Source organism: Coregonus lavaretus, assembly GCF_964263955.1.
Source record: "Coregonus lavaretus genome assembly, chromosome: 11".
Classification (NCBI taxonomy): domain Eukaryota; kingdom Metazoa; phylum Chordata; class Actinopteri; order Salmoniformes; family Salmonidae; genus Coregonus; species Coregonus lavaretus.
The window spans coordinates 15,941,962-15,960,251 of NC_139998.1; the positions used below are offsets into that span (position 1 = coordinate 15,941,962).

Below are 18,290 nucleotides of genomic sequence, written 5' to 3' on the forward strand. Positions count from 1 at the left end.
TACTGAGTAAAGGGACAGAATACTTATGTAAATGTGATATTTCCGGCTGTAACGTAACAAAATGTGGAAAAAGTCAAGGGGTGTGAATACTTTCCAAATGCACTGTATATACTGTTAGGTTCGGACAAATACACAGTAAAAATGCACAGACTACTACAGAAAGCTCAAACCAAGTTTATTCACCCAAAGGGTCAACCAGCTGAAAAAACAAAAGACATGTTCCCACCAGCACAAATATATATACTCCAATTTAGGTGAACTCCTCCTTCAGGTTTGTAGGCCTCCTTGCTCGCACACTCTTTTTCTGTTTTGCCCACAAATGTTCTATAGGATTGAGGTCAGGGCTTTGTGATGGCCATTCCAATACCTTGACTTTGTTGTCCTTAAGCCATTTTGCCACAACTTTGGAAGTATGCTTGGGGTCATTGTCCATTTGGAAGACCCATATGCGACCAAGCTTTAACTTCCTGACTGATCTTGAGATGTTGCTTCAATATATCCACATCATTTTCCTTCCTCATGATGCCATGTATTTTGTGAATGGCGCCAGTCCCTCCTGCAGCAAAGCACCCCCACAGCATGATGCTGCCACCCCCGTGCTTCACAATTGGGGTGGTGTTCTTCGGCTTGCAAGCAACCCCATTTTTCCTCCAAACATAACGATGGTCATTATGGCCAAACAGTTCTATTTTTGTTTCATCAGACCAGAGGACATTTCTCAAAAAAGTACGATCTTTGTCCCCATGTGCAGTTGCAAACCGTAGTCTGTCTTTTTTTATGGCGGTTTTGGAGTAGTGGCTTCTTCCTTGCTGAGCGGCCTTTCAGGTTATGTCGATATAGGACTCGTTTTACTGTGGATATAGATACTTTTGTACCTGTTTCCTCCAGCATCTTCACAAGGTCCTTTGCTGTTCTTCTGGGATTGATTTGCACTTTTCGCACCAAAGTACGTTCATCTCTAGGATACAGAACGCGTCTCCTTCCTGAGCGGTATGACGGCTGCGTGGTCCCATGGTGTTTATACTTGCGTACTATTGTTTGTACAGATGAACGTGTTACCTTCAGGCATTTGAAAATTGCTCCCAAGGATGAACCAGACTTGTGGAGGTCTACAATTTTCTTCTGAGGTATTGCCTGATTTCTTTAGATTTTCCCATGATGTCAAGCAAAGAGGCACTAAGTTTGAAGGTAGGCCTTGAAATACATCCACAGGTACACCTCCAATTGACTCAAATGTTTTTATTTTATAAAATTCTTTATTTAACCTTTATTTAACCAGGTAAGCCAGTTGAGAACAAGTGATGTCAATTAGCCTATCATAAGCTTCTAAAGCCATGACATCATTTTCTGGAATTTTCCAAGCTGTTTAAAGGCACAGTCAACTTAGTGTATGTAAACTTCTGACCCACTGAAATTGTGATATAGTGAATTATAAGTGAAATAATCTGTCTGTAAACAATTGTTGGAAAGATTGCTTGTGTCATGCACAAAGTATATGTCCTAACCAACTTGCCAAAACTATAGTTTGTTAGCAAGAAATTTGTGGAGTGGTTGAAAAACAAGTTTTAATGACTCCAACCTAAGTGTATGTAAACTTCAGACTTCAACTGTATACGGTTGTTTACTCACTGTGTATGTACACTGAGTATACCAAACATTAGGAACACCTTCCTAATATTGAGTTGCACCACCCCATTTTGCCCTCAGAACAGCCTCAATTCATCAGGGCATGGACTCTACAAGGTGTCGAAAACATTCCACAGGGATGCTGGCCCAGTTTGACGCCAATGCTTCCCACAGTTGTGTCAAGTTGGCTGGATGTCCTTTTGGTGGTGGGTCATTCTTGAGCGTGAAAAACCCAGCAGCGTTGCAGTTCTTGACACAAACCGGTGCGCCTGGCACCTACTACCATACCCAATTCAAAGGCACTTAAATATTTTGTCCTGCCCATTCACTCACTGAATGGCAGACATACACCATCCATGTCTCAATTGTCTCAAGGCTTAAAAATCATTTTTTAACCTGTCTCCTCCCCTTAATCTACACTGATTGTAGTGGATTTAAGAAGTGACATCAATAAGGAATTTTTTGATTATTTGTGTATTTGTATTGTATTTGTGAGACATTCTACTGCATTGTTGGAGCTAGAAACACAAGCATTTCGCTGCACATGCTATAGCACCAGCAAATCTGTGATTTTGATTTGATTTGATTAGGGCTGGGGTTGATTGAGAAGTCACCTCAGGGCTAGGCGGTGGACAGCTTTCACAGTGCTGTCAATGGTCTGATGGGCTTAGGTCCTCTGGGAGTCTCTGTGCCCCTTCAGTGCTGCTATCTTGCTAGGAGACAGACAGATCCTGACTGCCCGTTGTCCAGTGTGGCTGTGGTCGAGCTTAGGTAGCCTACTCATTTTAGAACATGTGCTTTGTTCAATGATCCAGGCTCTTTCAGAACATCCAGTCACAACTCTCAGAGGGGATCAACAACATGCCATCTATGTGCCTCATAAAGACTATCCAATACCATGTCATGCAGCCCACTAGCTTTGTCCTAATATAGACTGACCATTGTTTCGAGATTAAAAGACCATCCATGATTACAAATAATGTAATCATATAGTTTGCGTTGAATTCTAGGTGATTGCGTAAGCACTCTAGTTGCAAGGGACGAAAGCGTATAAGTACTCTATAGTTGGGCTATTCTGAGTACTGTCTGTACATGTACCCTTTTAGGACATTGATTGATGAAACTGAGGCAATAGGAAAGGTACGGATCAAGCATCCAACCACAGGTTGGTCATCAATATCATACCCATGACTTTGTCAGTGATGACTCTGTCTACTGTTCCTCTGGACATACTGTACTTGTGCAGTATTTGAGCCAGAACCCACTGACTCAATATGGCCAAACAAAGAATCTCTGGAATATGAATACTTTACATGATCACAGTCTACTCTATGAAAGCTGTGAAATTCTCAGATCTGAAATGAGCTCCACCTTTCCCTTTGATATTGTACTCAGTCAATGTTACAGAGTTAAACAGAACAGCCAAATCGAAGCCCCCTCCTCCAATAAAAAGAGCATTGATCATCCTCTTTACCAGGAGTTAAGGGGTGTCCAGGGTTTGTAACCTGACACCAGGCAGTCTGGGAGCCACATTTACCCACTGTAACAACTGGGGTGTGAGAGCCGCTCTCTCATTGGCGCTTTCTGAAAGGCTCAACAACCAGCTCAGAGAAGACAAGTCCTCCCCTCCACAAAAAGACCATCCATAATGCTTCCACTCTTATAAAGACCTTGTCATTGTGGAAGAAAATAAAAACGCTAGATAATGAAATAATAAAAAATTTAGCCATACAGTTGAAGTCGGAAGTTTACATACACCTTAGCCAAATACATTTAAACTCAGGTTTTCACAATTCCTGACATTTAATCAGAGTAAAAATTCCCTGTCTTAGGTCAGTTAGGATCACCACTTTATTTTAAGAATGTGAAATGTCAGAATAATAGTAGAGAGAATGATTTATTTCAGCTTTTAGTTCTTTCATCACATTCCCAGTGGGTCAGAAGTTTACATACACTCAATTAGTATTTGGTAGCATTGCCTTTAAATTGTTTAACTTGGGTCAAACATTTCGGGTAGCCTTCCACAAGCTTCCCACAATAAGTTGGGTGAATTTTGGCCCATTCCTCCTGACAGAGCTGGTGTAACTGAGTCAGGTTTGTAAGCCTCCTTGCTCGCACACGCTTTTTTAGTTCTGCCCACACATTTTCTATAGGATTGAGGTCAGGGCTTTGTGATGGCCACTCCAATACCTTGACTTTGTTGTCCTTAAGCCATTTTGCCACACCTTTGGAAGTATGCTTGGGGTCATTGTCCATTTGGAAGACCCATTTGCGACCAAGCTTTAACTTCCTGACTGATGTCTTGAGATGTTGCTTTAATATATCCACATAATTTTCCTTCCTCATGATGCCATCTATTTTGTAGAGTGCACCAGTCCCTCCTGCATCGAAGCTCCCCCACAGCATGATGCTGCCACCCCCGTGCTTCACGGTTGGGATGGTGTTCTTCGGCTTGCAAGCAACCCCCTTTTTCTCCAAACATAAAGATGGTCATTATGGCCAAACAGTTCTATTTCTGTTTCATCAGACCAGAGGACATTTCTCCAAAAAGTATGATCTTTGTCCCCATGTGCAGTTGCAAACCGTAGTCTGGCTTTTTTTATGGCGGTTTTGGAGCAGTGGCTTCTTCCTTGCTGAGCGGCCTTTCAGGTTATGTCGATATAGGACTAGTTTTACTGTGGATATAGATACTTTTGTACCTGTTTCCTCCAGCATCTTCACAAGGTCCTTTGCTGTTGTTCTGGGATTGATTAGCACTTTTCGCATTTTTTTTTCTGAGGTCTTGGCTGATTTCTTCTGATTTTCCCATGATGTCAAGCAAAGAGGCACTGAGTTTGAAGGTAGGCCTTGAAATACATCCACAGGTACACCTCCAATTGACTCAAATGATGTCAATTAGCCTGTCAGAAGCTTCTAAAGCCATGACATCATTTTCTGGAATTTTCCAAGCTGTTTAAAGGCACAGTCAACTTAGTGTATGTAAACTTCAGACCCACTGGAATTGTGATATAGTGAATTATAAGTGAAATAATCTGTCTGTAAACAATTGTTGGAAAAATTACTTGTGTCATGCACAAAGTAGATGTCCTAACCGACTTGCCAAAACTATAGTTTGTTAACAAGAAATTTGTGGAGTGGTTGAAAAACAAGTTTTAATGACTCCAACCTAAGTTTATGTAAACTTCCGACTTCAACTGTAAAGTTGTAGATAGGCAATAACAGGGATTGCAAACTCTGTCTTGTTATGGCAATGAACAATTTAGTCCAGTCTGTCTCTGCAGTCTGCATGCAGAATGTATAATATGAAGCTTGCACCTGTTTCCACCTGAGTTTCACAGGCACTCTGACTTGTGTACCACTCCAAAAGATAAGAAAAAATGTTCTATCAGCTTGTGTTTTTCTGTCTTGTAAGTTATGCCCTTTTTACATTTGTCTTTGTACTGTAATGTGATAACAGGTTGTAACCCAAAATGAGAGATGTTCTCCTAAAAGCGACATTTACTTTTATGAAAAATTCCTGCTGGAATGCAAGTATTTGCCAGTTGATGTGACTAATTTTCTATGTCAGAAGTTGTTTTCTCATTAACATAAATCAATACTAAAATCAATACTTATATAAATCGGTTGGGGCAGGGCAGGGTGGAGCTTGTGTTAGTGGAATGAGTTGTTGCAGTAATGCTGTGAGTTGCTGTTATTCCATTAATTGTTTCAGTTATATATTATTCTTACAATTGTTTTTTTAAGGCTTGAATAGAATTTCAACTATTCATTTTTGTTGTTTATTGTTGTTTAATTGAATTTAAAATATGTGTCTCATTCAGTTGTGGCTCATAATGTGTCTCTGAGGTATTATGTAATGTTTGTGCTGCTACTGAATAGGTTCTCTCATAAATAAAGTGCCTTTGTATTGCAGCTCAGGTTTTTGTGGATTATAATAGCAATATTTTGGCACGGTCAGCATGTTATGTGAGTGGGGAGTTCAGTTTCTGTAGCTTTGTGGTGTGACTATAGGCAGAGTTTATGTTGCGTTGCCTTAGTGCAGAGCTGTGTTGCTGTGGCTGTGTCACAGAGAGTCACCACGAGAGGGAGGGACTTAGGCAGGAGGACAATGCTGGTGTTTGTGCAACGGCCCCTGAGCGGCGACTAGGTCTCTCAGATTGCTCTCGCTTGACTACCGTTGCTGTACACATTGTTGAAGTGAAAGGAAAGTGGACAGCTTGATCCTGCTTGTGGCATGCACTGAGAGGAGTAAGTTCCCCACTGCTATCTTTCTTATGATAAAACAAAAATGTCAGTCTTAAAATTAACTATGTTGTCTGTGCTGGATGATCTGGTGCAGTTTGGAGACGTTGGGGCTTGGGGGTTTGAGGTTGGCGTGGGGTGGACGCTCTTGTCTGTGTTTTGGCAGGGGACTAGTGTGAAAGGAGCAGAGCTGAAAGAAAGATTCACAGAGAGGCTCAGTGAAAGGCATGTGCAGAATGTGATTGGGCACTAGAAATGCAAGTACAGAGCTGTAGTAAGAGAGGGATCCAAAGGAACGGTTTAAAAGAGGAGGATGTCTGTGGTGGAAGATAAGAACTGAGGAGAAATCAAAAGAAAGGTGAGAGATGGAGAAAGGTGAATTTATTGTTTTTTCATAGGAAGAGAGAAGCGAGGATAGAGGGAAGGTTTACAGAGGTAAAAATAGAGAAGGGGAATGGAGGTGGGGAGATTAAGAGAGAGATTAATTAGGGAGCTGAGAGAAGGAAGTAAGGAGACAAAAAAAATTAAGAATGGAAGAAAGGGGTAAGGGGACAAGAGGAGAAGAGGGTAATTTGAAAGGTGGGAACACCTGATGTTGATTTTACAGCTTGGGTAATATTGTCTATAATAATGCTTTACAGACCAGCTTCTGACAATCATTGTTGGCAGAAAATAAGTTGTCAAACCAATGTTACAAGTTCACATTTAATATTTTTTTCAGTCCTGGATTTCAAACACGGCAAAAGGAAACCAGTAAGTACGTCATCATTCAGTTCTGCCCTCCTCTGTAGATCAAATAGTCTTATCCCTTTTAGAAATAAGATTAGAGAGACTTAAGACGTGTGGGAGCCCCAGGAAATTCTGCCTCAGTATTATGAATGACCTGCCTGGGAACCAGACGTGTTTGTGCTAACCTTCCACTCCTTGCCACTCCTTGTCCTATGCCAACATGAAAAGGAGTTGCATGATGGCGCAAACAGATCTGGGATCCTGCTAATGAATGACCAAGATGGCCTTCAATAATAAGATCTACTGTCAGAATTCTGATTCAGTGTGCGGACATTCAATCCTCTACAATACCCTGAAAACTATTGCTATAAAGAGTTGTCACTGCAATTCAGAGAGTTAACAAAGAGATAAAAGGACCTCGGTATGATACTGAGGTATGGGAAAAGGTAACCTGACCCATGTCATTGGTGTGGCCTTGCTCTTTTGGAACAGACAGAGACCACTGGTATTCCTGTGTGGCACAGTGGAGCGGGAAGACTGGCCGGAGGACACCGGTTAAACTCAGGTGGTGGGTGCCACATTACAGCGGAGAGGAACCCTAATGGTTCCCCACTGTGGAAGAACAGACACTACATTGATACCATAGAGGCGGCAAGCTGCAGTTGAGCCGGAGACAGGTGGGCCGGTAAGGGTACGGTAGTGGTGACACCTTGGGGCTGAGCTGGTGTGCCGATAGGAGGAGGAGGAAGGAAACTGACGTGGGCCTGGAGCCCAGTGAGAGCCAGGATGGCCGAGCAGAAAGTTAGGTAACCACCATTACAATAACTCTTCCCCTAGAACCTTGAGGATTCAATCTAACTATAGAGTGAAAGTAGGAAACATTTTGTGTTGCTCTATGTTAACATTGTGCATTTACATAGTGTTTATGTCTGTGTCTTTCCATGTGTGTGTGTGTGTGTATGTATGTATGTATCTGTTTGTGTGTGTGCCTGTGTTCCTGTTTGTCTGTGTTTTTGAATGGATTTGTGTCCCTCGGGTGGCTTGCGTGGGTGTGTGTGCTTGTGTTTTGTGTTTTCCACAGCCTCCCTGCTAAGCTGATTAATGGGGGCGTGGCAGGGCTGGTGGGTGTAACCTGTGTGTTTCCTATTGATCTGGCCAAGACCCGCCTACAGAACCAGCAGGGTGCCCGAGTCTACACCGGGATGTGAGTACTGCCTTGGCTCCTCTTTTATTTTATTCACACAAGGGACTTGAGACACTTCCTGTCCTCCGTCTTTGAGACGGGGAGACGCTCCTTTTGAAACAGGTTTTCCCTTGTGGGATGAATACAGTTTATTGAACTGGAAGAAAGAGAGAATAGTTCTGTTTTGACTCATGCACTCAGTAATTGTTCACAAGTAATCAGACTAAGCTGTCCATGAGGGCAGATTGGGTCAAACATGTTTTTGCACATCTGCATTCAAAACAAGCGTTTGGTGCTGTATTGGTGAGCGCTATATTTACAGAGTGGCTTCCACAATAAATCAGACAGGGAAAATAGCTTATTCTTGGCTCTATGGTATTAGTTCTTGACATTCTTGGTTCTACTGTCTAGTACAGACAGCTGTCTATCTCTATACAGTGGGGAAAAAAAGTATTTAGTCAGCCACCAATTGTGCAAGTTCTCCCACTTAAAAAGATGAGAGAGGCCTGTAATTTTCATCATAGGTACACGTCAACTATGACAGACAAATTAAGAAAAAAAAATCCAGAAAATCACACTGTAGGATTTTTAATGAATTTATTTGCAAATTATGGTGGAAAATAAGTATTTGGTCACCTACAAACAAGCAAGATTTCTGGCTCTCACAGACCTGTAACTTCTTCTTTAAGAGGCTCCTCTGTCCTCCACTCGTTACCTGTATTAATAGCACCTGTTTGAACTTGTTATCAGTATAAAAGACACCTGTCCACAACCTCAAACAGTCACACTCCAAACTCCACTATGGCCAAGACCAAAGAGCTGTCAAAGGACACCAGAAACAAAATTGTAGACCTGCACCAGGCTGGGAAGACTGAATCTGCAATAGGTGAGCAGCTTGGTTTGAAGAAATCAACTGTGGGAGCAATTATTAGGAAATGGAAGACATACAAGTCCACTGATAATCTCCCTCGATCTGGGGCTCCACGCAAGATCTCACCCCGTGGGGTCAAAATTATCACAAGAACGGTGAGCAAAAATCCCAGAACCACACAGGGGGACCTAGTGAATGACCTGCAGAGAGCTGGGACCAAAGTAACAAAGCCTACCATCAGTAACACACTACGCCGCCAGGGACTCAAATCCTACAGTGCCAGACGTGTCCCCCTGCTTAAGCCAGTACATGTCCAGGCCCGTCTGAAGTTTGCTAGAGTGCATTTGGATGATCCAGAAGAGGATTGGGAGAATGTCATATGGTCAGATGAAACCAAAATAGAACTTTTTGGTAAAAACTCAACTCGTCGTGTTTGGAGGACAAGTTGCATCCAAAGAACACCATACCTACTGTGAAGCATGGGGGTGTAAACATCATGCTTTGGGGCTGTTTTTCTGCAAAGGGACCAGGACGACTGATCCGTGTAAAGGAAAGAATGAATGGGGCCATGTATCGTGAGATTTTGAATGAAAACCTCCTTCCATCAGCAAGGGCATTGAAGATGAAACGTGGCTGGGTCTTTCAGCATGACAATGATCCCAAACACACTGCCCGGGCAACGAAGGAGTGGCTTCGTAAGAAGCATTTCAAGGTCCTGGAGTGGCCTAGCCAGTCTCCAGATCTCAACCCCATAGAAAATCTTTGAGGGAGTTGAAAGTCCGTGTTGCCCAGCGACAGCCCTAAAACATCACTGCTCTAGAGGAGATCTGCATGGAGGAATGGGCCAAAATAGTGCGTGAAAACCTTGTGAAGACTTACAGAAAACGTTTGACCTGTGTCATTGCCAACAAAGGGTATATAACAAAGTATTGAGAAACTTTTGTTATTGACCAAATACTTATTTTCCACCATAATTTGCAAATAAATTCATAAAAAATCCTACAATGTGATTTTCTGATTTTTCTTTTCTTATTTTGTCTGTCATAGTTGACGTGTACCTATGATGAAAATTAAAGGCCTCTCTCATCTTTTTAAGTGGGAGAACTTGCACAATTGGTGGCTGACTAAATACTTTTTTTCCCCACTGTACATCTGTACAGATAAGACAGTGCTATGGCAACACAGGGTTGAGTGGGCATTATGCCTATATTTACCTTGGTGAAGACAGAATTTTGGCCCAGTGAGTTACTGATTGGCACAGGAGTGATCCTTTGGCATCATGTCTACTCCTGGTCTTTTAATTAAGTAACAATCTAGTACAGTGACGGAAAAAAGTATTTGATCCCCTGCTGATTTTGTACGTTTGCCCACTGACAAAGACATGATCAGTCTATAATTTTAATGGTAGGTTTATTTGAACAGTGAGAGACAGAATAACAACAACAAAATCCAAAAAAACACATGTCAAAAATGTTATAAATTGATTTGTATTTTAATGAGGGAAATAAGTATTTGACCCCTCTGCAAAACATGACTTAGTACTTGGTGGCAAAACCCTTGTTGGCAATCACAGAGGTCAGACGTTTCTTGTAGTTGGCCACCAGGTTTGCACACATCTCAGCAGGGATATTGTCCCACTCTTTTTTTTTTCTATTTTTGTTTGTCTTTATATTTTTCATATTATTTTTTATTTTTTTTTATTTTTTATTATTATTATTATTATTATTTTATTTTTTTTGCAGATCTTCTCCAAGTCATTAAGGTTTCGAGGCTGACGTTTGGCAACTCGAACCTTCAGCTCCCTCCACAGATTTTCTATGGGATTAAGGTCTGGAGACTGGCTAGGCCACTCCAGGACCTTAATGTGCTTCTTCTTGAGCCAGTCCTTTGTTGTCTTGACTGTGTGTTTTGGGTCATTGTCATGCTGGAATACCCATCCACAACCCATTTTCAATGCCCTGGCTGAGGGAAGGAGGTTCTCACCCAAGATTTGACGGTACATGGCCCCGTCCATCGTCCCTTTGATGCGGTGAAGTTGTCCTGTCCCCTTAGCAGAAAAACACCCCCAAAGCATAATGTTTCCACCTCCATGTATGACAGTGGGGATGGTGTTCTTGGGGTCATAGGCAGCATTCCTCCTCCTCCAAACATGGCGAGTTGAGTTGATGCCAAAGAGCTCGATTTTGGTCTCATCTGACCACAACAATTTCACCCAGTTCTCCTCTGAATCATTCAGATGTTCATTGGCAAACTTCAGACGGCCCTGTATATATGCTTTCTTGAGCAGGGGGACCTTGCGGGCGCTGCAGGATTTCAGTCCTTCACGGCGTAGTGTGTTACCAATTGTTTTCTTGGTGACTATGGTCCCAGCTGCCTTGAGATCATTGACAAGATCCTCCCGTGTAGTTCTGGGCTGATTCCTCACCGTTCTCATGATCATTGCAACTCCACGAGGTGAGATCTTGCATGGAGCCCCAGGCCAAGGGAGATTGACAGTTATTTTGTGTTTCTTCCATTTGCAAATAATCGCACCAACTGTTGTCACCTTCTCACCAAGCTGCTTGGCGATGGTCTTGTAGCCCATTCCAGCCTTGTGTAGGTCTACAATCTTGTCCCTGACATCATTGGAGAGCTCTTTGGTCTTGGCCATAGTGGAGAGTTTGGAATCTGATTGATTGATTGCTTCTGTGGATAGGTGTCATTTATGCAGGTAACAAGCTGAGATTAGGAGCATTCCCTTTAAGAGTGTGCTCCTAATCTCAGCTCGTTACCTTTATAAAAGACACCTGGGAGCCAGAAATCTTTCTGATTGAGATGGGGTCAAATACTTATTTCCCTCATTAAAATGCAAATAAATTTATAACATTTATGACATGCGTTTTTCTGGATTTTTTTGTTGTTATTCTGTCTCTCACTGTTCAAATAAACCTACCATTAAAATTATAGACTGATCATTTCTTTGTCAGTGGGCAAACGTACAAAATCAGCAGGGGATCAAATACTTTTTTCCCTCACTGTAACTGCTCATGAAGTTGATCACATCAATGGAAAATCACAATGCGAACCAAATGTGAACCAATTAAAGGAAGGTGTCCATCAATTATCTTTGCGTTTGTAGTGTGTAGCTGTGTTTAAGTGATACTGAACAACCAACATTCAGCTATGTAGGGTTTATGTTAAGATTGACAAGACACTGTATTGTAAGGAAAAGCAAATTACTTACATGGTATTCATTTTTCATAATTTTTTTATTTGATTTTATTATTATTAAATATTCAAACATACAATCTACTTGCAGTGAAGCCGCTCAACATTTACATTACATTCAGGTATTCATTGTTTATGCATGGTCAATAAGCATCAGTTATAAATGTTATAAGATAAATCATGAATTTCATAGATGGAATTCTTCAGAAAGTTCACCCAAACTGATTTTACCTTAATATTTCTCCTTTTGATGTGAAGGCTGGACTGTTTGACGAAGACAGTTAAGATGGAAGGCTACTTTGGGATGTATCGAGGTACTATTTCCCTGGATTAATGTAATGTACAATTCTGTGTTTTGAGTTTAGCTAACATTGCCTAAATTGACATAGCTGCGGTAAACCTTGTATTGTATCAAGCACTTACAGTTAGTAACTAGCCCAGAGCTAATCATATGGAAGTGCAGTGCAGGGGAAGGTTTTGTGTATGATGTTAACTGTAGTTTATGTGTTGCTATAATCCATTACCCCCCCCCCCCCCCCCTCCCCTCCCCTCCCCAGGTGCAGTAGTGAATCTCACTCTTGTCACACCAGAGAAAGCCATCAAACTGGCAGCAAATGATATCTTCAGACAGAAGCTCTCCAAGGATGGGTAACTCACTTTTTGTCCTAGTACAGCACCTACACTTTTCACGATTCAACTGAAAGATACTTAAACTGAAACACTTTTTGGGGCAGGGGACCCCTTTTGTGATAGCACATTCATCAGGGACCCCCTCATAATCAGAACACAACTCGATTGAGTTAACAATAGCATGGCCAGGATGAATAACGTTTTGGGCCCTGGGAATGAACATTTTAAAGGCCCACCTCTTGGCACCAGAGAGAAAATGTTGCAATTCAAGCTAATTTCCTGCAGTACAGATTTTGTCATGTGGCAGAGAGATTTTTTGTTGTTGCAGCTTTAAAGGTAATATCCTGCAATTCTACATATTTTTCCATGAGGCAGAGAGAAAATGTTGCAGTTTTAAAGCAAAACAAAATACAGTGCATTTATGTACTGGAAAACAAGAAGTATTGAGTTGAAAATTGATAATTGGTGGAGTACTGTGGATATCAATATCCCTCCCAGGCCCGTGTTGCCCAGGGTTAAGAACATAAATTGTAGATGAATAATCTTACATTGTATTGTATTACACCCTCTAAACGTATTCCACGGATCCCTTGGCCAAACGTCGTTTAATCTGTTGTCATCAGTAATATTCATTTAAAACAAATAAAGGCCCAGTGCAGTCAAAAATGTGATTTTCCTGTGTTTTATATATATTTCCACACTGTGAGGTTGGAATAATACTGTGAAATTGATGATAATGCCCTTTTAGTGCAAGTGCTGTTCGAAAAGACTGCCTGAAATTTCAGCCTGTTTTGGTGGGATGGAGTTTTGGCCTGCCTGGTGACAGTTAATAGACCAATAAGAAAGAGAGTCCAAAACCTCTCTGCCAATAACAGCTAATTTTCAGTTTCCCCTCCCCATTCAGACCACTCCCAGACAGTTCTAGCAAAATTCTTGCTTGAGAAATTGCTCTTTTTAAGAAGCTATTTTTGTTTATATTTGCCCATCTTAAAGTGGCAATATGTACATTTTTGGGCGACCAGACCAAATTCACACAGAAATGTGAGTTATAGATCTATCATTCTACTTGAAAGCAAGTCTAAGAAGCGGTAGATACTGTATGTTCTATGTGCGCTATTTCTATGCTTCCTGTTCTTAAGTTTTGTTTTTTGTGTCTTTTACTTCGGTTTTGTACACCAGCTTTAAGCATTTGAAACAACAATATTTTTGGTTATGGAAAATATATTTCACAGCGGTTTAGATGGTACAATATTTTGTCAAATAAACTGAAATTATGTGAATTATTAGAGTATTAGCAACCAGGAATTGGCGTAGCGATTTCTGCATAGTGCAACTTTCATTGAAAACAATCACAGTAAGGTACTTAATTGTTACCCAGAAATGATTTGATATTTAGATAAAAACGACCGCATTGGACCCCACTTCGAGAACCCCTGCCTTAGAGCACTTATTTATCCAAAAAGATCATGAGGTGGATAATCCTTAGTTAACATAACATTCATGTAATAAAGTCAAACAATCTAAGGTGCTATTGCTACAGTGCACTGTCTATTTATCAGAGTGGTGGTGCCATTGCTATGTGTCGTTTATTAGCCTAACTCAGTCATTTTGTCCCACAGGAAATTGCCCCTATGGGGGGAGATACTTGCAGGATGTGGGGCGGGGACGTGCCAGGTGATAGTGACCACACCAATGGAGATGCTCAAGATCCAGTTGCAAGATGCAGGAAGGTTGGGTGAGTTCTGTGAACCATTTGTCCTTAGGCCACAGCTCAGTGTGCTAGGCAGTGATAATGACTCAGCTGCTGAAGTTTTTTGACACTGATATGGTGTGTGTGTGTGTGTGTGTGTCACAGCTGCCATAACCAGAGTGGTCCAAGCAGCTCCTGGTCCAGCACCGTCATTGGTGGCCCCCCCTCCAGCCCAGCCTACCCCTCCACCACGGACCACTGCCATCCGTATCACCCTGGAGCTACTGAAGACACGCGGCCTGCCTGGCCTCTACCGGGGAGCAGGAGCCACACTGATGAGGTCAAACACTCTCTCTGTTTCTCTCAAATTCACATAGGCAACAGCATACAAAGTCGAACACTGAATGAATGATATTAGACAAACTGTACGTGTGTGTGTCAAACGTACGTACTCACTCACTCATTCACTCCCTGTGGGCCAAGCACACACACACACACAAACACGCACACAAACATGTTTCTCTTGTTCAGTTCTGAGTAATCCTGAACTGAGGTAACCTGCTAGACTCACTGTCAGGCCTGATTTGTCTCATTGCCTCATTACTGGTGATTAGTTCGTGGCAAAGACCTTCAGATTTACTTCTGGTTAAGGCTACCTCATTTACGTACACCACATATCGCATCACTCTGTTCAAATAAGTTGTATCTTACGGTATGTGGGGTCTGACTGGCACCCTGGTTAATCAAGCCCAACATAAATCAATAGGTTATTGCAGTTATGTCTGGCAGGGTTAATCCTGCTGTGGACTGAGGTATGCCTCTGTTATTTTTTCTTTTCCAGGGACGTCCCTTTCTCTATGATCTACTTCCCACTGTTCGCCAACCTGAACGCGCTGGGCCGGGGAGGGCCGGGTAGCCATGGAGACCTGCAAGAGCGGGCCCCCTTCCTGCAGTCCTTCACTGCAGGCTGCACAGCCGGATCAGTGGCAGCTGTAGCTGTCACACCACTGGACGGTGAGAGAGACGGAGGCAGGGAAGGGCTGGGGGAGCCCCATAAAGGAGAGATAAACCACTGTATTCTCAGTGTCATTCAGTAACGTACACGTTATTCAGTAGCAGCACATGTTGTTCAGTCCTACACTGTAACGTCCACAATAAAACCATCTAATCCTTATGTAGATGTCATACAGGGACAGTTTGTAAGGGCTAAATCCTGTGTCGGGTTGGGGTTGCAGAGGCTATTGAATTTGATTAGCGGATTACAATTAAATGATATCCCAAGTGCAATAGAATGAACTACAGTATTATCAATAACTCAGGAATCCCAGAGCACAATGATACCCTCATTGTCTGTACTTTATAAAGAAGGGCAGTTGAGTTGACATTGATTTCTGTGTGTGTGTGTTTGTTGGCAGTCATAAAGACTCGTATACAGACCTTGCAGAAGGGGGAGGGGGAGGACACATACCGAGGCATTGTTGACTGCACACGGTAAGGCATGCACTGTAAAACCCACACGTTTGCTACTCCAATGGGTATGTGTAAACCTTTCGCTGACAGCAGGTTTCTCACCTTTCCATAGGCGGATCTGGAGTAAAGAGGGCCCAGCAACATTCCTCAAGGGGGCGACGTGTCGCGCTCTGGTCATTGCCCCTCTCTTCGGCATCGCACAGGGGGTCTACTTTCTGGGTGTAGGAGAGCAGTTGCTAGGGCTACTGGGATAGCAGCAGAATGTGGCAGTGACCCTTTACTGTATAGAACATACTGCTTCATTCAGCAGTGAAAATGAATGGAGGGAGAGAGGAGAGTGGGGCCCTAACTGTATGAGCACTGAGTACATGGAGAGAGAGCGAGAGAAATACCGAAAGAGAGAGGTCACAATCAGCTAACCAAATGATGAAAAAAAGAGGAAGAGTGTGAAAGATGAGGAGGCTCTAACTGCTAACATGGGAAACAACATTGCACACTAATTATGTTTGTCTAGATTTCTAAAAGCTGTAAGCAGGGTTCTATAGGTTAAACAGGCTCCTGAGTGTTTATGTATGTGACTAATCTGGAGGTGTCTCAGCCAGGTTGGTGTCTTGGGGTTGTATTTTCAACCAGAGAGTTAACTCTCCATGGTTCTTATGCAGAAGGGTCCTTGAGTTTGCCATCACTAAGGAAGTTGCCAAGCTATCGTGTTATTTGTTTGACAATAGCACTGTATGTAAGTGACAAAATCCTCTTGAAATTTGTTTTCAAACTATCAAATATTTGTATGAATGTTGTATAATGTTGACTACATTACCATGTCTAAACTAGAATTAGGCCCGCATTTCAAAGCAAATGGTTCACCTTTCAGAGAGATATCCTTTTTGTTTTGTTTTATGAAAAAGGATTTAACCTCCACATTAGCTCAGTGAGTTGCTTTCCCATCCGTGAGTCCAGAGTTGTAATCTTGGACTCCTCCTGTGTCAAGCACTGCCAGTTAACTGTATAGGGTCAGTTGTTAATGCTTTAATCCTATCTCTGTACTGTAACCCACTAAACAGCCAGGCTCCTCGCCTACAGATTAGACTGCTGGGCCTGCACTCTGAGGCCTTACCTTCCTGTTCACCATAACTCTGAGGCTCAGAAGCAAACCTCCTCTACCTGTATTACTGTTAGCTTAACTTTTTTTAATGCTTCTTTGAATGACATGTCATTTGCACAATAAAAATAAAGCCTTATTTTGCTGATGGAGTCTCTTGTTCAAAACATTTAACTTGTGCATGAATCTTAAAATTTGGAATTCAGCAGAATTTTAAAAAGTGTTGAAATGTTTGGTGTTGGCTGTATTGATGTACAATGAAGTGGAGCCTATGATAAGATCCATTTTAAAGCACTCAGTTCTTGCGAAGTTTCTATGGTGTAAATCCACTAGGTGGCAATAAAAGCATTTAGTTTTTTACATTTTTAATGCTGAACACTACATTTTATGATGGGGCTGGAATAACTATTTGATTATTAATTGGAGAGAACAATCTGATTTGAATGAACATTCTGTTTACGAACTGTAAATAAAAAGACTGAATATTCACATTTCTGTGTTGCATATGTATTTATTATTAATCACATGCGTAAGTAACAATAAAATAAATCCATTCTCCAATCCAATATATTCCCATTCAACACAAAATACACACACACACACAAACAACCATCAAAAGGTATACAGCAGCAGCCACCCTTTTAGGAGTTTGAACACCTTACGGTAAACAAACAATACCTTGATTGTTCCGCAAGGGAAGGTAAAGGGGGCAATCTACACTGAACAAAAATATGAACGCATCATGTAAAGTGTTGGTCCCATGTTTCATGAGCTGAAAAAAAAAATCCCAGAAATGTTCCGTACGCACAAAAAGTTTATTTCTTGTCAGTGAGCATTTCTCCTTTGCCAAGATAATCCATCCACCTGACAAGTGTGGCATATCAAGAAGCTGATTAAACAACATGATCATTACACAGGTGCATCTTGTGCTGGGGACAATAAAAGGCCACTTTAAAATGTGCAGTTTTGTCACACAACACAATGCCACAGATGTCTCAAGTTTTGAGGGAGCGTCCAATTAGCATGCTGACTGCAGGAATGTCCACCAGAGCTGTTGCCAGATAATTTATTGTAAATTTTTCTACCATAAGCTGCCTCCAACGTAGTTTTAGAGAATTTGGCAGTATGTCCAACTGGCCTCACAACCACAGACCACGTGTAACCACGCCAGCCCAGGACCTCCACATCCTGCTTCGTCACCTGTCTGAGGGAGGGGTGGGGGAGGTATTTGTCTGTATTAAAGCCATTTTGTGGGGAAAAACTCATTCTGATAGGCTGGGCCTGGCTCCCCAGTGGGTGGGCCTGGCTGCCAAGTGGGTCGGCCCATGCCCTCCCAGGCCCACCCATGGCTGCACCCATGCCCAGTCGTGAAATCCATAGATTAGGGCCTAATTTATTTATTTCAATTGACAAATGTCCTTATATGAACTGTAACTCAGTAAAATCTTTGAAATTGATGCATGTTGCGTTAATATATTTTTTCTGTATAGGTTACAATCAGACAACCTGCAGTGCTGGGAGGGGAGCAGTGGTAAACTGAGAG

The 18,290-nt window shown here is 42.0% G+C and overlaps 1 protein-coding gene across 2 annotated transcripts; it reads left to right on the forward strand.

The window, feature by feature from the left end:
• The first annotated feature begins 5,760 nt into the window (after positions 1 to 5,760).
• On the forward strand, positions 5,761 to 17,237 carry LOC311137105 (mitochondrial glutamate carrier 1-like). 2 transcript variants are annotated; one of them, XM_084171444.1, is made up of 11 exons: positions 5,761 to 5,874; positions 6,590 to 6,621; positions 7,090 to 7,403; positions 7,679 to 7,801; positions 12,117 to 12,172; positions 12,416 to 12,506; positions 14,108 to 14,223; positions 14,344 to 14,518; positions 15,020 to 15,192; positions 15,594 to 15,669; positions 15,761 to 16,894. In XM_084171444.1, the coding sequence occupies exons 3-11, from the start codon at positions 7,384 to 7,386 to the stop codon at positions 15,900 to 15,902; spliced, it is 972 nt and encodes a 323-aa protein (XP_084027570.1). In that variant the 5' UTR covers positions 5,761 to 5,874; positions 6,590 to 6,621; positions 7,090 to 7,383; the 3' UTR covers positions 15,903 to 16,894. The 2 variants fall into 2 exon arrangements, with proteins under 2 accessions (XP_084027570.1, XP_084027569.1); XM_084171443.1 differs by lacking the exon at positions 5,761 to 5,874 and adding an exon at positions 6,086 to 6,226 and having other exon boundaries at positions 15,761 to 17,237.
• Positions 17,238 to 18,290: the final 1,053 nt, after the last annotated feature.

Excerpts from the sequence above, each read along its gene's own strand:
- LOC311137105 (XM_084171444.1), top strand. The coding sequence starts at position 7,384 with ATGGCCGAGCAGAAAGTTAG. Across the intron at positions 15,193-15,593 it reads AGCTGTCACACCACTGGACG|TCATAAAGACTCGTATACAG; the intron begins GTGAGAGAGACG and ends GTTTGTTGGCAG. Across the intron at positions 15,670-15,760 it reads GGCATTGTTGACTGCACACG|GCGGATCTGGAGTAAAGAGG; the intron begins GTAAGGCATGCA and ends ACCTTTCCATAG.